The 23,527-nt window shown below is 39.5% G+C and overlaps 1 protein-coding gene across 4 annotated transcripts in view; it reads left to right on the top strand.

Moving 5' to 3' along the window:
- The window catches only part of LOC122562668 (calcium/calmodulin-dependent protein kinase kinase 2-like), a 98,579-nt gene that overhangs the window by 47,413 nt on the left and 27,639 nt on the right, over positions 1-23,527 (top strand). For all 4 annotated transcript variants that reach the window (XM_043715710.2, XM_043715706.2, XM_043715708.2 and 1 more), the window contains exons 6-10: positions 5,252-5,385; positions 8,815-8,851; positions 18,034-18,055; positions 21,493-21,581; positions 22,278-22,477. In XM_043715710.2, coding sequence (XP_043571645.1) covers positions 5,252-5,385; positions 8,815-8,851; positions 18,034-18,055; positions 21,493-21,581; positions 22,278-22,477 — 482 coding nt within the window. The remainder of the gene's footprint in view (positions 1-5,251; positions 5,386-8,814; positions 8,852-18,033; positions 18,056-21,492; positions 21,582-22,277; positions 22,478-23,527) is intronic.

Here is a 23,527-nt window from a genome sequence, read left to right as displayed (position 1 = left end):
AGCTCTGCAGAAAGATGGTAACAATCACTGTGTTCTACAAAGATAAGTGCCACCATCTCTCTGCTCCTCACACTCAGTAGGGCCACCACTCACTCTAACCCTGCCACTGCACACATCTCATGGACTGCAACTCTCCCTATTGCATGCATCATGTTCATCATGCTTCTTGCCATTGTAAATGTGTATGCACTTGCACTTTTAAATTACCTGTTCTATTCTTTAGTTGCTGTTGGACATGGTAAATGTGCACCCAATTGAGAAATGAAGTTTCCTCAGACATCCCAAGGATGAAAGACATGGTAGTGGCCATGCATTGCTCATTTCTCATAAGCAGCTGACTCCTTGATTGCAAATTATCTCTGACATCACACGCCCTTGAACTGTGACTCAGATGACAGCATCAAAGTTCCATTATAATCATTTTTAATCAATCTGTTTGGACATGTTAGGGCATGTGGGACTTGAACTCCGATCTTCTGGCTCAGAGTTGGGGATGCTGCCATTGCACGAGCTGTAAATTAAGTTTGCCAGTATCAGCATTTGAAGAAAGCACTACATGGAATCGCTGTGAAGAGGTTTTGAGCCTGCCTGAGGAAAGCCCATTGGATTTTGAGGGCAACACGTTATTGAGGCTAAATCAATGTGCAAGGCTTGTGGTAAGGCCTGACCTGCACAGATCTTCCCCACAATAAGACATAGAAGCAGAAGTTAGGCCATTCAGCCCATCATGTCTGCTCTGCCATTCAATCATGGCCAATAAGTTTCTCAATCCCATTCTCTGGCTTTCTCCCCGTAACCCTTGATCCCGAAGAACCTCTCTATCTCAGTCTTAAATATACTCAATGACGTGCCCTCCACAGCCTTCTGTGGCAATTGATTCCATGGATTCACCACTCTCTGGCTGAAGAAGTTTCTCCTTAGCTCCATTCGAAAAGGTCTCCCCTTTACTCTAAAGCTATGCCCTTGAGTCCTAGTCTCTCTCTAGCAATGGAAGCACTTTCCCAACATTTACTCTGTCCAGGCCATTCAGATTTCTGTATGTTTTAATTAGATTCCCCTCATCTTTCTAAACTCCATTAAGTATAAACCCAGAGTCCTCAAACGTTCCTCATATGTTAAGCTTTTCATTCCTGGGACCTTTTTTTGTGAACTTCCTCCTGGATGTGCTCCAGGGCCAGTACGTACTTCCTGAGATGTGGGGCCCAAAACTGCACACAGTATTCCAAATATAATCTGACCAGAGCCTTGTATAGCCTCAGAAGTACATCTCTGCTTTTTTTCAAGTCCTCTCAAAATACATGTCACCATTGCATTTGCCTTCCTAACTACTGACTCAACCTGCAAGTTTACCTTGAAAGAAACCTGGACTAGAACTCGCGAGTCTTTTTGCATTTCAGACTTCTGAATTTTCTCCCCATTTTAGAAAATAGTCCATGCCTCTATTCTTACTACCAAAATTCATGACTTCTCACTTTCCCACTTTGTGGTCCATCTGTCACTGCTTTGCCCATTACCTAACCTGTCCAAATCATTCTGCGGCCTCCCCACCTCATTAATGTTACCTGTCCCTCTACCTATCTTTGTATCGTCTGCAAACATAGCCAGAATGCCCTCAGTTCCTTCATCTAGATCATTAAATGTATAAAGTGAAAAGTTGTGGTCCCAACATTGAGCCTTGCGGAAAACCACTTGTCACCGACTACTAACCTGAGAAGTCCCTGTTATCCGTACTCTTTGCTTTCTGCCAAGCTTCCACACTAGCATCTTGCCTCTAAAACCATGGGTCCTTTTCTTACTCCGTAGCCTTCTTGAAATCCAGGTAGATAAATCCATTGGCTTTCCTTGGTCTAACCTGCTCATTACTTCCTTTAGCAGAGTTCTATCAGATTTATCATCGACCCACTTCTTGAAAAACAGAATCAGTAATGAATCCAAGCATCTCTGGAGGAAAAGATTCATTCTTTCTATCAGCTTTTCAAGGGAGCACATTACCATTCAAGACTAGGTGGTGTACACTGGGCAGTTCACATGTCCGTGCTTCCTCATTGCACAGTGGCCTGCCAAGGAATATTGCACTAAGTTCTAGTTCTTATAAATGAAATGCTGTCCTACAGGTCACTGAAGCATTTTACAGCAGTTTAGCAGTCTAGATGGTATCTGAAATATTGAAGACACAACTCATGATGGAAGGGTAAAAAAGAGAGATACTTCACAATTACTCCCAACCTGCTGCTTATAACAATAGACTTCTCTGCACAACACTTGGCTTTCATGTGTGAATGAAGCCTTCAAAGAAACACAGCATTGGTGCCATGCAGTGTTTGTGCCCTGTCTCACTAACTGCTGTCTTCACCCTATTTGTGAGTAAGAACGTAAAGTGAAGATACTTGAATGTAGGATCACCCTGAAAATACCAAGCATACACTCATGTCGATAACAAAGCACTTATTCAGCGGCAGAAATGTTCAAGAACTCCAAAAATAACCAGGTTCACGTGTACATTAGAATAACTATTGGTCAATTATTTTATGCTCATTTTCATTTTTAGACGATAGCTGTTAATCCTCCATTTCCCCTGCATTCAGAATATTCCCCACACCCTAAGACCTACAAATACCCACACCCCCATACAGGCACATACACGGACACTAACACACGCATACTTTGTTGGCTGCAGTGATGAAGGGCCAAATATGTCTCAATGATGAAGCGCACCCTTTTTTGCCTGTACTCCAAGGCTGTGATGGAGCAGTCCAGGTATTCAAACCTCATTTTGTGGATGCCTGCAACCTGTTCTACTATGTTCCTGGTGGAAGTTTGGATAATGTTATATATTTGCTCTGCTCACACACGAGTCATATTTGGGACAGGATAGTCTCCCTGAAGCTATCTCTCTGTGACCCAAGAAGGAGGAGAAACTTGAGTTCTGTAGTATGTATGCATCATGGCAACACTCAGGTTAACTGCTGTGTACCTCTAATATCTAGCATCTGTAGCCACACAAGTTTAACATTGATGGAGTAGAACTCCTTTCTGTTGGCATATTCTGAGATTGATCATAAGGTGCTCTCAAATTGAGTGTGATCTATAGCATCCTGCATTTGGGGGGGCGCCAGTGATGGTAACAAGTTTCACAGGGAGAAAGTGAGGACTGCAGATGCTGGAGATCAGAGCTGAAAAATGTGTTGCTGGAAAAGCGCAGCAGGTCAGGCACCATCCAGGGAACAGGAGAATCGATATTTCGGGCATAAGCCCTTCTTCAGGAATCCTGAAAAAAAGGCTTATGCCCGAAACGTCGATTCTCCTGCTCCTTGGATGCTGCCTGACCTGTGCTTTTCCAGCAACACATTTTTCAGAAAAAATTTCACAGCCCAGATAATTTGACTCTCATCATGGGGAAATATATAAACAGATGCATTCTGGGGAAAATTGCATCAGTGGTAATTCTGCATTTGTGGGCTGAGAATTTGGGAGATTATACACTGTTTCTCAAAATGAGTGTCAGCATAAAAACGCACTGCAACTGTAAACTTGATGGGATAGGATGGCCACCTATTCCTTCCAAGTGCAAGGTCTGCTGCAACTGGATGAATAGTTTGGTGAGAATGACATGAGACCTCCTTAGTTTGCAGTTTCCAAGAGCTGTGAAAAAATGACAGTCTGCTGATGGGGGTCTGGATGTTTTCCTGTGCAATCTTGGGGGATCTGTATCATCATCGTCGTCGTCGTCTTCTGGAAGCTGTACAAACAACCACTGATATTGAATCAAAACAAATTATTGTATATGCTGGACATCTGAGAATAGCAGAGAAAATGATGAAGAAACTCAGCAATCTGGCAGCATCTGTGGAGAGAGAAACAGAATTAATGTTTCGAATCTGGTATGACTTCTTCAGGACCATTCTCAAGAAATGGTTAACTCTGTTCAGAATTCTTCAGAACTGTTCTGAAGAGCCACGGAAGTTGGTTACTGTGGATGGGCCTTGCTGGTGACTTTGGTATTACTGTTTCCTTTGATACCGTTTTCATCTGTGCAGCAAGGCAGAAAGTAATCAGCTGCAATGTCCATATCAAATACATGAGCTGAGTATTGTGCAGTTGCTTTTGGATCGAAAATAGCAAGGTTTCAAGAGGAGATAAAAGGGCAGATGATTACATCCTGCATTTGCAAGGAATGGTGTCTGGCAAATGGGACAGTGTGTTGGGGTATTATTTGGAATGCATCAAAGAGGAAACAGTCTTTTTAGAAAGCTGAAGGGGAAAGGAAGCTGTCTTTAATGTTAGCGTCCCACTGAAAATGGTGGAAAATAATCTGTTAAATGTGGAGGCTGTGAGGGCAAGGGAAACCCATTCCTGGTTCGGGGAAGGGGTGAGGAGTGCAGAAATGTGCCAGAAATGGTTGAGGGCCCTTTCAGACGTAGTGGAAAGAAAATCTTAGGCGAAATACAAAGAAGACCTTTCTGACACACTAATATAGAAGTTTGCATCATTGAAACAATTGTGATAGGACAAGAATCTGGAAGAATGGAATGAAATCATTGCAAAGTATTGATTGTGAAGCAGTATAATCAAGCTGGCAGTGGTGGATATCAGTGGGCCATAATGAATATTGGACGGTAGCCTGCCATTGGCAATGCAGAGACAGAAGTCAAGGGATGAATTGCATGAAACTAAGAGAATAGTGGAAGTTTAAAAGCTACGTCCATGCTGTCGAGTTAGAAACCATGAGAGAATGTGGTGGCAGAGAGATTGTGACTGATATTTTCAGTGGAGAAAAGTGACTGGGAAAAAACTAAAGAAATAGAAAGTAGCTAAACTCAGCTACAATGTGATTTTAATGTCTCAGGAGAAAAGTATTATTTATCATTTACACGACGCATTTGTGTTTGGAGTACAGTGTGGGAAATTAGGAAGATGCAGCCTGAGATTTCCCAAGATACAATTCTGGCAGGTTTGCTCCTGTTGGCAATTCTGGAAAATGATGTGTTGTTTCATTAATGTGAATGATTCCTCTCCCCATTCCAACCCAAAAATAGATTTCGACAATTAGATTGAAAATATTTTGTGCCTTCCCCAGCTTAATGTTGGGACTGCCTTTGGACTCTGTTCATCCAGATATAACCTTTCAAAAGCAAAATGGTTAGCTTTTATTTGATTTCAATACAAAGTTGTGAGGAAGGGTTACTTATGATGAGCCATTAATTTGACTGTGTGGCCACCTAGCAGATAACAATCCTATTCTGTCATCTAGGTCGTCCCCCACCTCGAGGTGCCAAAGTTGTTCCACAAATCTCTGCACAGCCTAAAGGGCCTTTGGATAGTGTGTACCAAGAAATTGCCATTTTGAAGAAGTTGGATCATCCAAATGTTGTCAAACTAGTTGAAGTATGTTTTACTTTTCCTTTCTCCATTATTCAAGAAATGCTGGTGAAAGCATGTAAAAGGAGGCAATTTGCTTTCGCATTTTTCATTTATATCCATATTTAAGTTCATATAGCTTGTCATTTTAGATATTTTAAAAATACTGCACCAGACTTTAATCTAATCTCATTCATTTTAATGTGTACTTTTAAAGAGTGAGCACTTCTGAGAGCCATAATTATCCTGTTCCTGTCTATGTAAGCAATAGTAATTAACTTAAATCATTTAAGAAGATATTTATTGCATTTCAACAGATTAGTCATTATGCTTTTATGTTATCTGTCTCTGGCAACCCTTTGAGGATAGTTGCAGAATGTCATTAGTTTATGTGAATGTAGACCACATATTTCTACTCCAAACAAGGTGGTAAAAAGCGGCAGCTTCTTGGCAAGCACAACTGAGTTTTTCTCTCTTTTTGCCATTCTTCAGACCTGATATCAGAAGTCCTGCTCCTCCAAAAATAGATTAATTTACGGTACTTTATCTAGTCATGGTTTTGTGAAGGCCCATCGAAACAGCATTTTACTGTAGCTCAAACCTAGAGTTAGTGTGGCAGTTGAAGAAGGAGATTTGAAATAATAGAAGAATACATTTTCTTTTGTTAGAGCGTGACTATGAAAATATTAGCATGTGTATCATGATGGAAACATAGGAGGAGAGAAGGTTTTTAACACAGGTTAGAGAAAGCAATTTGCATGGTACAACTTATCTAAATCATTTGGGTTTTGCACAATCACTATGCTGTTATATGTAAATGCATGTTTTCCTTTATTGAACACATTGGCACAATACCATAAATTATAGTCTACAATATGAATTCTGTGTTCTTCCCATCTCCTTAACTAGCTCCTAACTGTTCGCTTCTGAAGTATAGAATAGCTTGCTAGTAGGAAATAAATCTATTCACATTTTAAAGTTCATGAATTCTTTTATACAACAGCCACTGTTGTATGCAAGTTGAGATTAAAACTGAAATAAAAATGGGGATGAGAGGGTAATTTGGACAATGGAAATGTCTTCAGAATTTCTGTTTTCTATCATGATGTATAGTTTAATTTGCATAATCTTGCCATTTTTGGTTCAGACTTATTGTTCTTTTCCCTGGATAGTGTTAGTTCAGTGTTCTTGCATCTTCAGCTTTCAGTTGCGCTGTATGTATCCTGTGCAATATTCATGGCTTGCTCATGTGTACTACTTTGTGTAATTATTTGTTCCAGACTTCTCACTTTGATCCTCGATATAATTAGCAGCAGAAACTTGTTTTTTTTTAATTCATTGTGGGATTTGGGCATCGCTGGCTGGCCAGCATTGATAGCCCAACCCTGTTCGCCTTTGAGGTGGTGGTGAGCTGCCTTCTGAATCGCTACAGTCCACTTGCTGTGGGTTGACCCACAATGCCAGTCGGGAGGGAATTTCAGGATTTTGACCCAACGACTGTGAAGGAACGGCAGTATCTTTCCAAGTCAGGGTGGTGAGTGGCTTCGTGGAGAACTTGCAGGTAGTGGTGTTCCCATGTACCTGTTGCCCTTACTTAATTCACAAACCTAAGGGCTGTTTTTCCAACTGAAAATCTTAACATAACACCCACCTTGTAAAATTATCTTTCCTCAATTAAATCTTGAATCAAATCTTGAATCAAATCTTGAATCATTTGCATTCTTCACAACTAATTAAACATCTGGGCATACTGACAGGTGGCTTTTTAGCTGCATAAGGACAAGTTTAGGCTAAATAATTAATTCCAAACCCCTCTTGGTCCCTGTTTCCTGATTCTCATACACTTGAGAGCATTCACTGTTGCAAGTTATATTTGAATAACAGCCTCTTTGAGGATGAACTACGTTATGTTAAATATCATTGATTCAGGAGGTGTGGAGGCAAGAAAAACAATGATTATTACACAAGTCATGTTTGACTGCTATTTTTAATTCCAGGGAATGAAATTACTTTCCAAGAAATCATGGATTTCAAAATGTTTTATTCCAATTTAATTAAAGCAGGAACAATTTCCCCTTTTTAGTTTAAAGATCAATGATAGTCCCATTTGAATATAGTTTTAAATAAAGCCTCAGAAGCAGCACTCATGCCTACTCTAATTTTTGCTTTGTATCATTGTGACCCATCCAAATTGACTTTGTAGTTTGCATGCTCATGATAATGTATATTACTTGTTATAGTTGGTTTCATTTTTTTTTCTCTGTAGTTCTCATTCAGTTTGAACACATCTATTCTTGGCTATTTGATATTATTCTGCTTTAAGTGTAAAAAACAAGCACTCAAATGTGTTCTTTGTTCGTGAAAACAATTTTTTCTGCTTAGTTTTCTGTCTCTGACATTGTCAAATGCCCAGTTTTCCAATAAATAATAGATGGTAATTGGTTTGTGCATATTACATATGTTCGGTTCATAAGCTATTTTGATTAATCAATTCTGATACATTCATCTCTGATTTGAGTGTCGTATAGAACTGCATATATATGTTTATGTTCCTGTATTTCCTTATCAAACACTGTTAGCATAATCATAGAATCCTACAGTGTGGAAACAGACCCTTCAGCCCAATAAGTCCATACCGACCCTCCAAAAAGTAACCCACCTAGATCCATTCCTCTATGTTTTACCCCTGACTAATGCACCTAACCTACACATCCCTGAACACTATGGGCAATTTAACATGGCCAGTTCGCCTAACTGCGCATCTTTAGTCTGTGGGAGGAAACCAGAACACCTGGAGGAAACCCACGCAAACATGGGGAGAATGTGAAAACTCCACACAGATCGAATCCAGGTCCCTGATGCTGTGAGGCAGCAGTGCTAACCACTGAACCACCGTGCCGTCCTGTGTCCTTTTTCTTCCTCCTATCTCTCTATATTACATTATACCATTCACTTCAAGAATTCTTATAGTATGAGCTCTGCATTCTTGATAGACTCCGGTTAAGGAAGTATCTTTGTAAATCCCAGTTTAAAGATTAGTAGAATATCAACTGTACTTGATTTCTCCCTCTTTTATACTTTCCTCAAGCATTTAGATGGTCTAAGGCTAGCGTTGGAAGCTTTCCTTCTAATTGACTGGCTGTTACAATAAAATGTGTGTATGTGTATACAATTACCTGGCAATTGTGATTTAAAAGTAGATTGAAGAAATTAATATGTGGACATCAATATAGTCTGAAAGGCAGAGCTACTTCCCACACAAAAATTAAATGACTAAAATCCTTTTTAAAAATAATAGCAGTGGGCTTTACATTCTGGTCTTGCTAATGATACCTACATCTTCAACTTTTTTGAACTGTGGGTCCTCCAGCATGTGTTCTGTTTCTTGATTTATATTCCTTGTTGAAGTATAAGCATGTTTCCAAGATGTGATTTCTTGTTTGTTTATTCTTACAGGTGCTCGATGACCCCAGTGAGGACCATCTGTACATGGGTATGTTCCAATATTTCTTTTGTCATATTTGAGTCATACACCACATAAAACTCTTGCTGAATATAGTAATCAACAGCAAATAGTTTTAATGTTAACAAATTGTGAGAATCAGTAAAATAACAAATCTTACTTGACATTTAGTTAGAAATTAATAATTATCTTTTTGCTCTGCAGCATTTTATTCTAGTACACTATTTGGCAATTTGAGCTATTCATTTTAGAGTCACGTTATTTTCGCATATAAATATTGACAAGTTGCCACCACTTTCTCCTAAGATTTGTTAAATTATAAGGCCATGAGGCATAAGAGCAGAAGTAGGCTACTCAGTCCTTTGAGTCTGCTCTGCCCTTTGAGTCTGCTCTGCCATTCAATCCTTTTCCCCTTAAGCTTTGATCTCCTTCTCATTACAAATCTGTCTATCTTAACCTTGAATATACTTGATGATACAAACTCAATAGGCCTCTGTGGTAAAGAATTCTACACATCCATTACCGTCTGAGGGAAGAAATTCCTCCTCAGCTCTTTTTTTTATATGGATGACCCCTTGCTCTGAGATTATGCGCTGTGATTCTAGACTTTCCCACACAGGGAAACAACTCTTTGCATCTATCCTGTCAAGTCCTGCAATAATCTTGTATGTTTCTAAAAGGTCATGTCTCATTCTTCTAAACTCTAGTGAGTACAGGCCTAACCTTCTGAACCTCTCCTCATAAGACTGTCTCTCCATACCCGGGCTCAATCTAGTGAGTCTCCTCTGGACTGCCTCTAACGCCAGCCTATCTTTCCTTAGATAAAGTGACTAAAACTGTACATGGTATTCCTGCTGCAAACTTATTCAATTTTAGCGAGACCTCCCTATTTTTATACTCCATTCCCTTCCCTTTGAAATAAAGGTCAATGTTCCATTTGTCTTCCCCATTATCTGCTAGCTTTTTGTGATTTATTTTTGAGTACCCCCAAATCTTCGTCTGCTGGAGCTTTCTGTTGTCTTTCTCCATTTAAATAATAATTACTCTTCTAGTCACGTATTTGTGTAATTATAGTGGGTCATTACTTTGAGTCTGATCATGAAGTTATAATGATGTTGTCGGGAAACCTTAATGCCTGTAGAGTAAACATTTCTGTAATAAAACTCCTGCTATTTAACACCTTGACTCCTGATCCATCATGGAACTTAATCACGAGAAAAACCAGCAATGAGGTTAAAGACTGTTCTGAGATCCACTGGTTCAAGCCACTGATTCGTCAAAAAAAGAAAAAATCATGGTTCTCATGGCAGATCTCACAGGCACTTCAATAAAAAGAAGCAAAAAAAATCAAAATCGTCATACTGTATTGAAGCAGGTAGTCAGCAAAACAAAATCACCCCAGGGAAGAGGTGAACAGTGTGCAGGAGTTTGCCACATGTTCCAATCCAAAAGAACACTAATTAATTTCTCATACAGGAAAATGTGTTGATATAAGGTGCAAACTTGGAAAAAACCTGCAGCCTCAGCAATACCTTCTTTTAAATGGGAAGCAGTGAAGTAGTGTTAAAAACCTTTTGTGGTACATCTTGCTATGCCTTCACATCTTAAATAGAGGGCAGAAATGTTTGGTACCTTGGACTGTATGATGAAAATATCGACCTATAATTCCTACACAGAGAGATTCCATCTTTTTGTTCAAGCTAACAGAATTGACGCAAATATAGTTGTTCCTGAGTATTATGAAGAGAAAGCTTTTAACCTGCTGAGCAGTCTGCAGGTTCCAAAATTTGTGAAGAAATAGTAGCAATCCTACAGACCACTTTTCACCAAAACCATTGCTGATTGCTGAATTGTTGAAGGGATCAGATTCTACAAATGCAATCTGCACAATGATGAATCCAGCTCCCAGTTCATAACAATTTAAAGTCAGTAGAATTCTGAGAGTTCGGAGACAACTTAAATGATTCCATCAGAGACAGACTGTTGTGTGATTTAAGATGTGAAGCAATCCATATCAAAGGTACTTAGAGGAAGGAAGCTAGACTTAAAGAAGGTACTTGAGCCAACAGCCAAGAAAGCTCAACAGCTAAGCTCAATGATAAAAGTCATAAAATGGTGGCTGAGAGATTTGCACCGATGCAAACTCAAAACTGTCATTGGAATGAAAAACAATTCATGCAGCAGCAAATATCTGTATGTAGTATGCAGAAACTGTATGCAGAGTCTGGGAAAAAAGGACACGTTTGAACGGACATGTTTGAGGAAGAAACGTGAAAAGGATACAGCAACTACAGAGTAGGAAGAAAATCTGCACAGTACAGAAAAGGCATGAGAAAAGCCGCGAATTCTTAGTCCAAAGCGAAACTGTTATTAAAGATATTCGCCATTGCAAGCAGCATCAACTGATACTGTGTCACTCCCTTACTGAATGGCAAACTGTTAAGAATGGAGGTAGACACTGGGGTGGTGATTTCATTCATACCTGAAAATGTGTATCAGAAGCAGCTGAGGATTCTGAGTAATCCAAGATGGAGGACGGGAAACATTTCTGGCTGTAAGAGCTGCTCCTTTTTTTGAGGTATTTTAGGTGTTGGAGGAATTTCCTCGAATTCCAGGAGCAGCAATTACTGTTTTATATGCTGTTGCATTGTTTTGGAACTTTGGAAAAAAAAGTCAAAACAACAGCAGTTTTAAAAGGGAGAAGAGCAGACAAAGGAAGCACATGGTGAGGACAGTGCAGGAGAGAGAGAGAACCTGCACAGTTACTGCTTTTGCTGTTTGAATTCGTGTATCGCTGGACATCGGAGTGTGTCTGGGAAAATTAACAAACAGTGAAATTCACAACTAATCTTGGAGGAACTGTTGGGCGAAGTTCACAGCACAGAAGCAGATAAGTCAATTGTTGTTTTAAGTCTATCCAAGAGAAAGGCTGTATTAGTCAGTACAGTTGATTATATGTTTTTGGAGATAAGTCTCTTGGTTAAACTTAAAATATAAGCCATAGCTATTAACTTAACCTGGGGCAGTGTTTGCAGAGAAATAAGACGGTGTTATTTTCTGGGTCTGTAGATTGTGAAGGAGCAAAAATGGTCTTTGCAGTGATATGTACTTCTTGTCAGATGTGGGAGTTTAAAGAGAGTTTAAGGGTTACTGCGGATTATATCTGCCATAAATGCTGTTGGATGCGAATCTTAGCAGATCGAGTGGATCGGTTGGAGAGACAGATAGAAGCGATGAGGAATTTGCAACAGCAACAGTATGTGATGGATGGCAGTTGTAAAAAGGGGGGAAAGTCTCGGATACAGTCACATAGATGGGTTAACTCCAGGAAGGGTAAGAGAGGTAGGCAGCAAGTGCAGGAGTCTTTTGTGGATATACCCATTTCACACTGTTTTAGAAATGTAGGGGGTGATGGATTCTCAGGGGAACGTAGCACGAACAACCAAGTTTCTGGTATTGAGACTGGCTCTAATGCAACAAGGGGTACATCGGCTTCCAAGAGATCAATTGTGTTAGGGGATTCTGTAGTCCGAAGTACAGACAGACAGAGACGTTTCTATGGACAGCAGAGAAAAAGCAGAATGGTGTGTTGTTTCCCTGGTGCCAGGATCAAGGGGGGGGGACCCAGGGAGATAGTGAGGAAAGAGATCAATCTGAGACGGGTACAGCTGAGAACAGAAGTGAGTCAAACAGTCAGGGCAGGCAGGGACAAGGTAGGACTAATAAATTAAACTGCATTTATTTCAATGCAAGGGGGTTAACAGGGAAGGCAGATGAACTCAGGGCATGGTTAGGAACATGGGACTGGGATATCATAGCAATTACAGAAACATGGCTCAGGGAAGGGCAGGACTGGCAGCTTAATGTTCCAGGGTACAAATGCTACAAGAAGGATAGAAAGGGAGGCAAGAGAGGAGGGGGAGTGGCACTTTTGATAAGGGATAGCATTACAGCTGTGCTGAGGGAGGATATTCCCGGAAATACATCCAGGGAAGTTATTTGGGTGGAACTGAGAAATAAGAAAGGGATGATCACCTTATTGGGATTGTATTATAGACCCCCTCCCAATAGTCAGAGGGAAATTGATAAACAAACTTTGTAAGGAGATCTCAGCTATCTGTAAGAATAACAGGGTAGTTATGGTAGGGGATTTTAACCTTCCAAACATTGACTGGGACTGCCATAGTGTTAAGGGTTTAGATGGAGAGGAATTTCTTAGGTATGTACAGGACAATTTTCGGATTTAGTATGTGGATGTATCTACCAGAGAAGGTGCAAAACCTGACCTACTCTTGGGAAATAAGGCAGGGCAGGTGACTGAGGTGTCAGTGGGGGAGCACATTGGGGCCAGCGACCATAATTCTATTCGTTTTAAAATAGTGATGGAAAAAGATAGACCAGATCTAAAAGTTGAAGTTCTAAATTGGAGAAAGGCCAGTTTTGATGGTATTAGGCAAGAACTTTCAAAAGCTGATTGGAGGTAGATATTCGCGGGTAAATGGATGACTGGAAAATGGGAAGCCTTCAGAAACGAGATAACAAGAATCCAGAGAAAGTATATTCCTGGCAGGGTGAAAGGGAAGGCTGGTAGGTATAGGGAATGCTGGAGGACTAAAGAAATTGAGGGTTTGGTAAAGAAAAAGAAGGAAGCATATGTCAGGTACAGACAGGATAGATCAAGTGAATCCTTAGAAGAGTATAAAGGAAGTAGGAGTATACTTAAGAGGGAAATCAGGAAGGTAAAACGGGGACATGAGATAGCGTTGGCAAATAGAATTAAGGAGAATCCAAAGGGTTTTTACAAATATATTAAGGACAAAAAGGTAACTAGGGAGAGAATAGGGCCCCTCAAAGATCAGCAAGGCGGCCTTTGTGTGGAGCCACAGAAGATTGTGGAGATACTAAATGAATATTTTGCATCAATATTTACTGTGGAAAAGGATATGGAAGATATAGACTGTAGGGAAATAGATGGTGACATCTTGCAAAATGTCCAGATTACAGAGGAGGAAGTGCTGGATGCCTTGAAACGGTTAAAGTGGATAAATCCCCAAGATCTGATCAGGTGTACCTGAGAACTCTGTGGGAGGCTAGAGAAGTGATTGTTGGGTCTCTTGCTGAGATATTTGTATCATCGATAGTCACAGATGAGGTGCCAGAAGACTGGAGGTTGGCAAACGTGGTGCCACTGTTTAAGAAGGGCGGTAAAGACAAGCCAGGGAACTATAGACTGGTGAGCCTGATCTCTGTGGTGGGCAAGTTGTTGGAGGGAATCCTGAGGGACGGGCTGTACATGTATTTGGAAAGGCAAGGACTGATTAGGGTCAGTCAGCATGGCTTTGTGCGTGGGAAATCATGTCTCACAAACTTGATTGAGTTTTTTAAAGAAGTAACAAAGAGGATTGATGAGGGCAGAGCAGGAGATGTGATCTATATGGACTTCAGTAAGGCATTCGACAAGGTTCCCCATGGGAAGGTTAGATCTCACGGACTCCAGGGAGAACTAGTCATTTGGATACAGAACTGGCTCAAAGGTAGAACACAGAGGGTGGTGTTGGAGGGTTGTTTTTCAGACTGGAGGTCTGTGACCAGTGGAGTGCCACAAGGATCAGTGCTGGGCCCCATACTTATTGTCATTTACATAAATGATTTGGATGCAAGCATAAGAGGTACAATTAGTAAATTTGCAAATGACACCAAAATTGGAGGTGTAGTGGACAGCGAAGAGGGTTACCTCAGATTACAACAGGATCTGGACCAGATGGGCCAATGGGCTGAGAAGTGGCAGATGGAGTTTAATTCAGATAAATGCGAGGTGCTGCATTTTGCGAATGCAAATATTAGCAGGACTTATACACTGTATGGTAAGGTCCTAGGGAGTATTGCTGAACAAAGCAACCTTGGTGCAGATTCATGGCTCCTTGAAAGTGGAGTCGCAGGTAGATAGGATAGTGAAAAGGCGTTTGGTATGCTTTCCTTTATTGGTCAGAGTATTGAGTACGGGAGTTGGGAGATCATGCTGCGGCTGTACAGGACATTGGTTAGGCCACTGTTGGAATATTGCGTGCAGTTCTGGTGTCCTTCCTATCGGAAAGATGTTGTGAATCTTGAAAGGGTTCAGAAAAGATTTACAAGGATGTTGCCAAGATTGGAGTATCTGAGCTACAGGGAGAGGCTGAACAGGCTGGGGCTGTTTTCCCTAGAGTGTCAGAGGCTGAGGGGTGACCTTATAGAGGTTTACAAAATTATGAAGGGCATGGATAGGATAAATAGGCAATGTCTTTTCCCTGGGGTCGGGGAGTCCAGAACTAGAGGGCATAGGTTTAGGGTGAGAGGGAAAAGATATAAAAGAGACCTAAGGGGCAACCTTTTCACGCAGAGTGTGGTATGTGTATGGAATGAGCTGCCAGAGGATGTGGTGGAGGCTGGGACAATTGCAACATTGAAGATGCATTTGGATGGGTATATGAATAGGAAGGGTTTGGAGAGATATGGGCCGGGTGCTGGCAGGTGGGACTAGATTGAGCTGGGATATATGGTCGGCATGGACAGGTTGGACTGAAGGGTTTGTTTCCGTGCTGTACATCTCTATGACTCTAATAGCAGGGTTCAATTTATGTTGCAATACCCCAGTGAATTGTAATAGTTTCAATAATGTTAATTTATGAATTATGTGCTTTACATATCACAAAGATTTGATGGAATAAAAGTAGAAGTAGGCTATTCAACCTACTTGTCCTACTTGTCTTGTCCATCGTCCAGTGCGATCCTGGTTGACTCTGTATGAGATCTCATTCTCGGTTTTCTTTCTGCACTTTTCCCATCCACCTCTGTCCAGCAAACATCCTTGATAATCTAAAATCTATCTCAGTCACCCTTGAACAGGTTCCCTTACCCAACTTCTAATATTTTCTAGGGGAGCGAATTCCACATACTAACACCCTTTGAGAGAAAATGTTATCTTCACCTCTTCCTTAATAAGACAACCTGTAATTTTTGAAATGTGTCATCAAATTTTCAATCTTCCAAAAAAGAAAACGTCCTCCACACTGTCAAGTCCCATCAGAGTGTTGTCCGTTTCCCTCCCAATTTTCTAAATTACAATGGATAAATGACTGTTCAGTCTTTTTCTTTGATATGCCCTTCATCCCAGGAATGAGTCAGCTGAATTTCTCTGCGCTGCGAATGCGATTATATCCTTTTTCAAATAAGTAAACTATACACAGTACTTCAGATGTGCTATCACCAAGGCCAGGTACAGCAGCATTAAAACTTTGTTATTTTCTCATTCCATCCCTCTTACAATGAATGCCAATATTCTGTTGGCAATCTAAGTTTATTTTCTGATTGTATATAGAACTGACAAATGTGAACCTATAAAATAACCTCTTAAAGACTTCTACAGAACTGTTTCAGTCATTTAAGAACATTTCTAATTAATGTCACCATTCACCAGTTGAGATTTAGGACTGAATTGGACACTGTTCATACTTCATGCATAAATGCAGTCAGTATTTAATGCCAATACTTTGTTTAGGCTACTTTTCCTTCTCCATATATGCCATTTATAAAACGTTTTGGAGTTCCACTGCCAATTGAGTAAATATTTTGAATTTGTTATGGTTCCCATAGAGACCGATTACATTTAGAAAGATGCAAGATTTGAATTTCCAGTGACTGGCAAAGCATCACATGACAAGATTTCAAGATTTAAGACATTTACTGTACAAATGAATTAAAAGCAACATTGAATAAGTACTATTTTTATATGCATCTTATACTTGAAACCTCAAAAACGTTCTTCGCATTTAATTTTTAAATCAACTGAAAATCTCACTCCATTTTTTACTTTACAGTGGAACCAGTCAAAATTATTCTTAACTTCCATGGTCTTGCTTTCTCTTATCCCTCCCAAGTTGGCAACGTTTAATCCCAAAACTGACATTTAAAGTGGGAGCAAATTGGAGATTCTTCCCACTAGCTAAGCAAAATGATTCTTTTCAGTCTTGTTTAAATCTTGACAACTCAATCTCTTCAATCTGAGTGCAAACTCCCATTCATTAAATCACTAACAAAAACAGGAATTGCTGGAAAAGCTCAGTAGGTCTGCTAGCATCTGTGGAGAGAAATCGGAGTTAAGGTTTCGAGTTCAGTGACCCTTCCTCAGAGTTTTCTCTGCCTTGTGCACCAGTAGTCCCAAAGCAAACTGGATTTGCAGCATTACTTCTTAATCAGTTGAATACATTTTAGTAGTATTTTGACGGAGCTGAGTTGGTCAGAATGCTTTTTCTGATAGCAGACTCAGGAAAAAGCGACCCATTGTCAGAAATTTTTAACACCTACAGAAGTACACTACTTTCTTCTGTTCATTTGTGGTATGTAATGGTTAGCAATTGTTAAAGCAGGAAGTGCAAGGAAAAAATCATCAGTATGTCTGGCAGCGCCTGTGGAGCGAGAGCAGAGTTAATATTTCTTGTTCAATCTGATTCTTTGGAACAAAGAAAAGTTGGATAGGACTCAACATTAACTCTGTTTCTCTCACCATGGATGCTGCCAGACTTGGTGAGTTTCTTCAGCACTGTTTTTAAATCAGGCATCCAGCATCCACAATATTTTGCACTTGTTTTACAATCTGTAATCTTGCCTTAATGTTTAAATGATCTAAGACCAGATTTGCAGCTGGGTTCTGCTGAGCTCAGGTCAGAGGCATACAATTTGACATTCACCATACTACCTACACGAGGCGAGTTGGATGGAGGAACTTTGGGGACTTTTTTTGGGAAGTAGAAAATGAAGTTATTTTATGAAAAAGTGTTTGTAAACAAATGAGAATCATACCAATCTGCTATGTGATGATGTAAATCGTCGAGATTAAAAAGTCAAATAAAAGTAAAGTACTGCACAAGCTTGAAACCTGAAATAAAACAATGCAAGAGAAACTTAGCAGGTTTGGTAGCAACTGTGGAAAGAGAAACAGAGTTAAGGCTTTGAGTCCAAAGACTCTTCTTCAAAACATTTCCAAAGAAGATTCAATGGACCCGAAGCTCTAACTCTGTTTCTGTCTCCTCAGGTGCTCCTAAATAAAAAAAAATTAACTCCTCTGTGTGATATCAACATAACAGGATCATTATGTAAGTGTTAAATCATGTTAATACTCTTATGTAACAAAATGTATTCTACAGAAACTTACTGTAAGTCTATTTCCCTTTCAGTTTTTGAGCTTGTGAAACAAGGGTAAGTATTATTCTTTTTCTCCTTCCTTTTTCCAATTGTCATTTAAATATTTCACTTTTATTCTCCAGTTAAGAAGGTGGATGGCTTATGCTCATAGATGCCCCAGTTTGAGTCTCTTCTCATTTTAAAGATAGGCATATCCCACGCTACACTAAATCGTAAGCAAACTCATTGCATATGGAAATTTGCTGGATTGTTGCATTTCAGAAGGATGCCATTTGATTCATTGAATAATCACTGGCTCTCTGTAAAAGCAATTCAGGTAGTCTCTTTTTTTTCTGTAACAGATTTTATTTTCTCTTAGGTACTTACCTAATACCTTTTTAAAAGTCAGAAGCTAGATCAGTGATGTCACTGGACTAATAACTCAGATTCCTTTGCTAACATTTTGAAGACTTGGGTTCAAATTTCACCATGTCAGATGGTGAAATTTGAATCTAATAAAATCTGGATTTAAAAAACAAACTAGTGTAATGGCAAGTAGAAAGTAAGGACTGCAGATGCTAGAGATCAGAGTCAAAAAGTGTGGTGCTGGAATAGCACAGCCGGTCAGGCAGCATCCAAGGAGTAGGTGAGTCAACGTTTAGAACATAAGCTCTTCACCAGGACAAACATCAACTTTACTGCTCCTCAGATGTAGTCTAATGGCAATCATTGTTGATTGTTATAAAAATCTCTCTGATTCACTGATGTCCTTCAGGGGAAGGAAACTTGCCACACCTACTCTGACCTAAATGTGATTCTGAATCCACAATAGTGTGGTTAAATCGTAAATGTCCTCTGAAATGGCCTAGAGAGTCAAACAAATAAAGCAAAGAGCTGCAGATGCTGGAGATCTGTCACAATATAGAAATTGCTGGAGAAACTCAGCAGGTTTGGCAGCATCTGTGGGAAGAAAACACAGTTAACGTTTCGAGTCTGGTGACTTTGTCAGAAATGTGGTAGTGAGCCAAATAGTTCAAGTGCATCTAATGATGGTAACAAAATTATCCACATCAATCGATAGGAATAAAAAAACGAACCTTCCTTACCACACTCTTGAGCAATTTGTTACAAATCCTAACCACTCAGTCCATTAAAAAATATGTTTTTCCATGTAGCCTTTAGGTCTCTTGCTTGTCCAGTTTAAATCTGTGTTCTCTGATTCTCTATCTTTCTGTCAAAAGAATGAGTTTGTCCCTATCTCCTCTGTCTAGGAATTTGGATACGTTTATCAAATATTATTTCATCACAAATATAGCTAAATTTTGCTAAACTCAAAAACATTAGCACTAGTGCAGTATAATATTGTTTAGCTCCTTTGATTGAACCACTTCCTTGGTTTGACAGTAAAGCAGAAGAATTTAAATAACTTGTATTAATTAATGATGGATATGCAGTATTTTGTTTTGAGACTTCACATCTATAAATATAAACATCTTGTCCCTGATTTTGCACTGAGGATAACAGTGAGGCTACAACCCTCTCCGTTATAACAATGTAAATCTGACAGCAACTTTAGGAGTTCATAGATGCATAATTAAACATCTACATCAGGAATTTACTGTCCAGGTTATCATCCTCCTTCAAAGGCTGAGCTACATCAGTACCTATCAGAGAGATTAGGCATTTAAATTAATGTGAGGACACAGGTGTACTGTAGTCATTCACAACAGGTGTCTGGAAAGTTAGAGCTGGTGAATTCATGTGTCAGTGAATTTCTTCCAAGCAACCTCTCAGAACTTAATTCTATATGCATAGACCCTAATTTCTACAGAATTTAATTAGCATTGGAGATTTTTAAACAAGTTTACTTTTTCTTTTTGTTTTTTGTATCTTTCACCAATTGTTCTTCCTCTCTTTATTTTACTTTATTTGTATGATTTTACAATGAATGAAATAATTTATGCTTCCTGGTTTAGACTTGGGACAGAATTTTGGAAACATAGTTCCTGGAATTTCCTGCCTCCAGCCAGTGTGCCAGTTTGCTACTTAAGTTGCACTTTTTAAAGAGGCTGGATCAGGAGCAAGGCAGACACCCATCTGAAGTGATAGGTAGCCAACTTGAAGCAATTAAGGCTGCTCTCCAGTCAGCAGGTGGCCTCTTTGGTGACTGAAATACAAGCAGTGAACAAAGATGATCTTCCAGCAACAGATGGAAAAACCTGAAGCACTTTACATGCTATGCTACGACCCTACAGATGCAGGAAAATGGCAGCACCCCTTTGGGTATGTTAAGGTAGTCTGGCAGGCATGGTTAATGTTATTCTCAGAGATTTTTAAAACACTGAGAGGATGCCTCCATCTTGCTCTTAGTTGCATCAGAAGGCTGCCAGTCTCCTTATTATAGAATGAAAGCCCTTTTGAAAACCCTCCATTCACCCAAACATTGAGAGCCCACTTGCCCAATTGGATGATAAGCCATCTTTTGGCTGTTTATAATTAGCCAATTAAACAAAACCTGCATCGGGCACTACAGAGTCAGGAACAAGAAGTGATGTACCTGTAAATGGTGGGGTCCAAAAACACAAATCCTGACCAGTTATATTGGGGATTTTTCGATCTGGTTTAAAAGCCTTGTTGTTGTTTTGCCTGCTTGCACATGGCACAGATCCTTGAGAAATGGTGCTGACCTGAAAGTGATTTCTCATAGTGCAAATTGCCACTGAAAAGCTCTGAAAAGATCTGTGAGTAATGTCAACATTGAGTGGCAGGTTGACACCTTCACTACTGACTGCAAAGTGCAAACCCATGTACTTCTAGAAAATATTTAGTGGTTTCTTTGACCAAATGTTTTGTTGCGTTCCATATATGCCCATAGCGCTGGTAAATGTTCTCTAATGTTTATGGTTCTTGTCACTCTTAACACTCAATTTTTTTTTCACTTCTGAATATTGGAAAATAACATGCAAATAAAATTTACAGTTTTATCTTTAAATATGTTTAATTTGAAATCTCAATTAGCTTTTTGTCCTTTTCTAGGACCACAGTCACATTTTTATGCAATATTGATAGGTTATAAATGTATGTTATACTGTTAAAACCAGATGTTTTGTTTTATTTATACAGCTCTTCCAGAGTTACTATTTTAAATTGTTCACACTGATCACATATTGTAATCTAGCAAACACCTGCTGTTTGTCCTGTACAGGCAGCTGTAGGTATATACAACAGCAATGAATACTTGTCAGGATTTTCTTTCAAAATGCATCCAGGCCTTAGTTGAGGATTGACATTTAAGAAGGAAGTGACATGGGATATTTTTAATTTCTTACAGTTCTCTTCCCAGGTGGAAAAGGGACTAATATCCAGCCTCTCCTAGAGGCATTGAACAAATCAAAAATGTACAATGTTTCCATTTCTTGCAAAACTTGAAATTATGTATAATTATGGAAAGTTAGAATTCAAGGGGCTTCAACTGCACCAATTTGTATCCAATTATTTCTATATTGTTTCAGCCCTGTAATGGAGGTTCCAACTGAAAAACCCTTGTCCGAAGAACAAGCACGATTCTACTTTCAAGACTTGATTATGGGAATTGAATTCTGTAAGTTTAGCATGTGTTCCACTGTGTGGCTGTGGTTAGGGGGACAAGAAGTGGGTTTTTTTGGATGAAATGGTGTTAATGTTCTTCTTTTTCCCCATTCCCTTGTTTTTCTACTCTATACACAACCCCTGCAACTAAGCAAGTGTTGTGCTTGTTATCTTCATTTATACTGCTCTGTAACTGAATTTTGAGATATGCATGTGTGGTATAAGGTTAGTATCACTGCATGTGGGATAATGCATGACGTTGCCGAAATAGTATGCCTTGAGATAGGAAACGTAAGTAGGGAAATCGGAAGGAGAGATTCCCCATCAGATCATGCTGTAGCACCCTTCAGTAATAGTGTCTGTACCATTGTATAAGATGTAGAATAATCAGAGATAGCTACTACAACTGAGTTTTTTGGTTTTTATTGCTGCGATTGTACCTGTTTTGAAGGCAAAGTGTTAATGAAGAAAAATGCAGTAGTTGCACATGTAACATCCAGTTACTTTTACTTTTGCAGAGTATATTGGGGTGTTAAATACTTTGAAGATTTTATATATTAGTGCATTGTTTTTTATTTGTAGTGGAGGAAATTGGTGATAGACATTTGAAACGGAGTGTTAAATGTATTTCTCTGTCTTGAACTATAGTCCTGCAATGTCACATTGAAGAGTTTAAAATTGACCTAAACAAGAAATGTTTTATATGCAGTGCACTATCAAAAGATCATTCATCGTGACATTAAACCTTCCAATCTCCTGGCTGGAGAAGATGGCCATATCAAAATAGCTGACTTTGGGGTTAGCAACCAGTTTGAGGGAACAGATGCCCTTCTGACCAGCAGTGTGGGCACACCTGCATTCATGGCTCCTGAGACCATTTCAGAAACCAGGAAGAATTTTCATGGCAAGGTAAAAAAAAAAATCATTTCTGGCCGATCTATTAATAGCCTACAATATATATTATCTGAAATTCTTGAATTTCTACAACTGCCTTTTCAGTTTCACATTTTGTTGTGTTTTATGTTAGAGCTAATTTTGAGTCTTGAAGTTCAATCTATTTTAGTGGAATGTGAAGATATTTTGCATGTTCCTTTTTAAGCCTTAGTTGCAATTTCTATCCAATCTATTTCAACGCAAGCCCCTCCATTTTGTCATTGTCATAGAGATGTACAGCACAGAAACAGACCCTTCAGTCCAACTCGTCCAACCCAACCAGATATCCCAACCTAATCTAGTCGCACTTGCCAGCACTCTGCCCATATCCCTCCCAGCCCTTCCTATTCATATACCCAACCAGATGCCTTTTAAATGTTGCAGTTGCACCAGCCTCCACCACTTCCTCTGGCAGCTCATTCCATACATGCACCACCCTCTGTGTGAAAATGTTGCCCCTTAGGTCTCTTTTATATCTTTCCCCTCTCACCCTAAACCTATGCACTCTAGTTCTGGATTCCCCCACCCCAGAAAAAGACTTTGTCTATTTATCCTATCCATATCCCTCATGATTTTATAAATCCCTATAAGGTCACCCCTCAGCCTCCAACACTGTAGGGAAAACAGCCCCAGCCTAATCAACCTCTCCCTATAGCTCAAACCTTCCAATCCTGGCAACATCCTTGTAAATCATTCTGAACCCTTTCAAGTTTCACAACATCCTTCCAATCAAAAGGAAACCAGAATTGCACGCAATATTCCAAAAGTGGTCTAACCAACGTCCTATACAGCCGCAACATAACCTCCCAAATCCTGTGGAAATTCCTATGGAATTTTCCTCTTTGGTAAAACAAATATTAGACCTTACTGTGAAATGTAAGTATGTATTACTTTTTATTTGAAATGTTTCTTGAGCTACTTCTCTATGGGTTATTCATGGTTGGGATACAATCCCAGATTTTAGACTGAGGTCTGTAACAGATTGATATTTGTTTCATTTTGGAACCTGATTATAATTTCTCTGAT

Source organism: Chiloscyllium plagiosum, unplaced genomic scaffold (genome assembly GCF_037043375.1).
Source record: "Chiloscyllium plagiosum isolate Xiang-an unplaced genomic scaffold, Cpla_swu_hap1 HiC_scaffold_24, whole genome shotgun sequence".
NCBI classification, from domain to species: domain Eukaryota; kingdom Metazoa; phylum Chordata; class Chondrichthyes; order Orectolobiformes; family Hemiscylliidae; genus Chiloscyllium; species Chiloscyllium plagiosum.
Note: the sequence above shows the minus strand (reverse complement) of the source record. Positions and strands in the feature narration are given on the sequence as shown.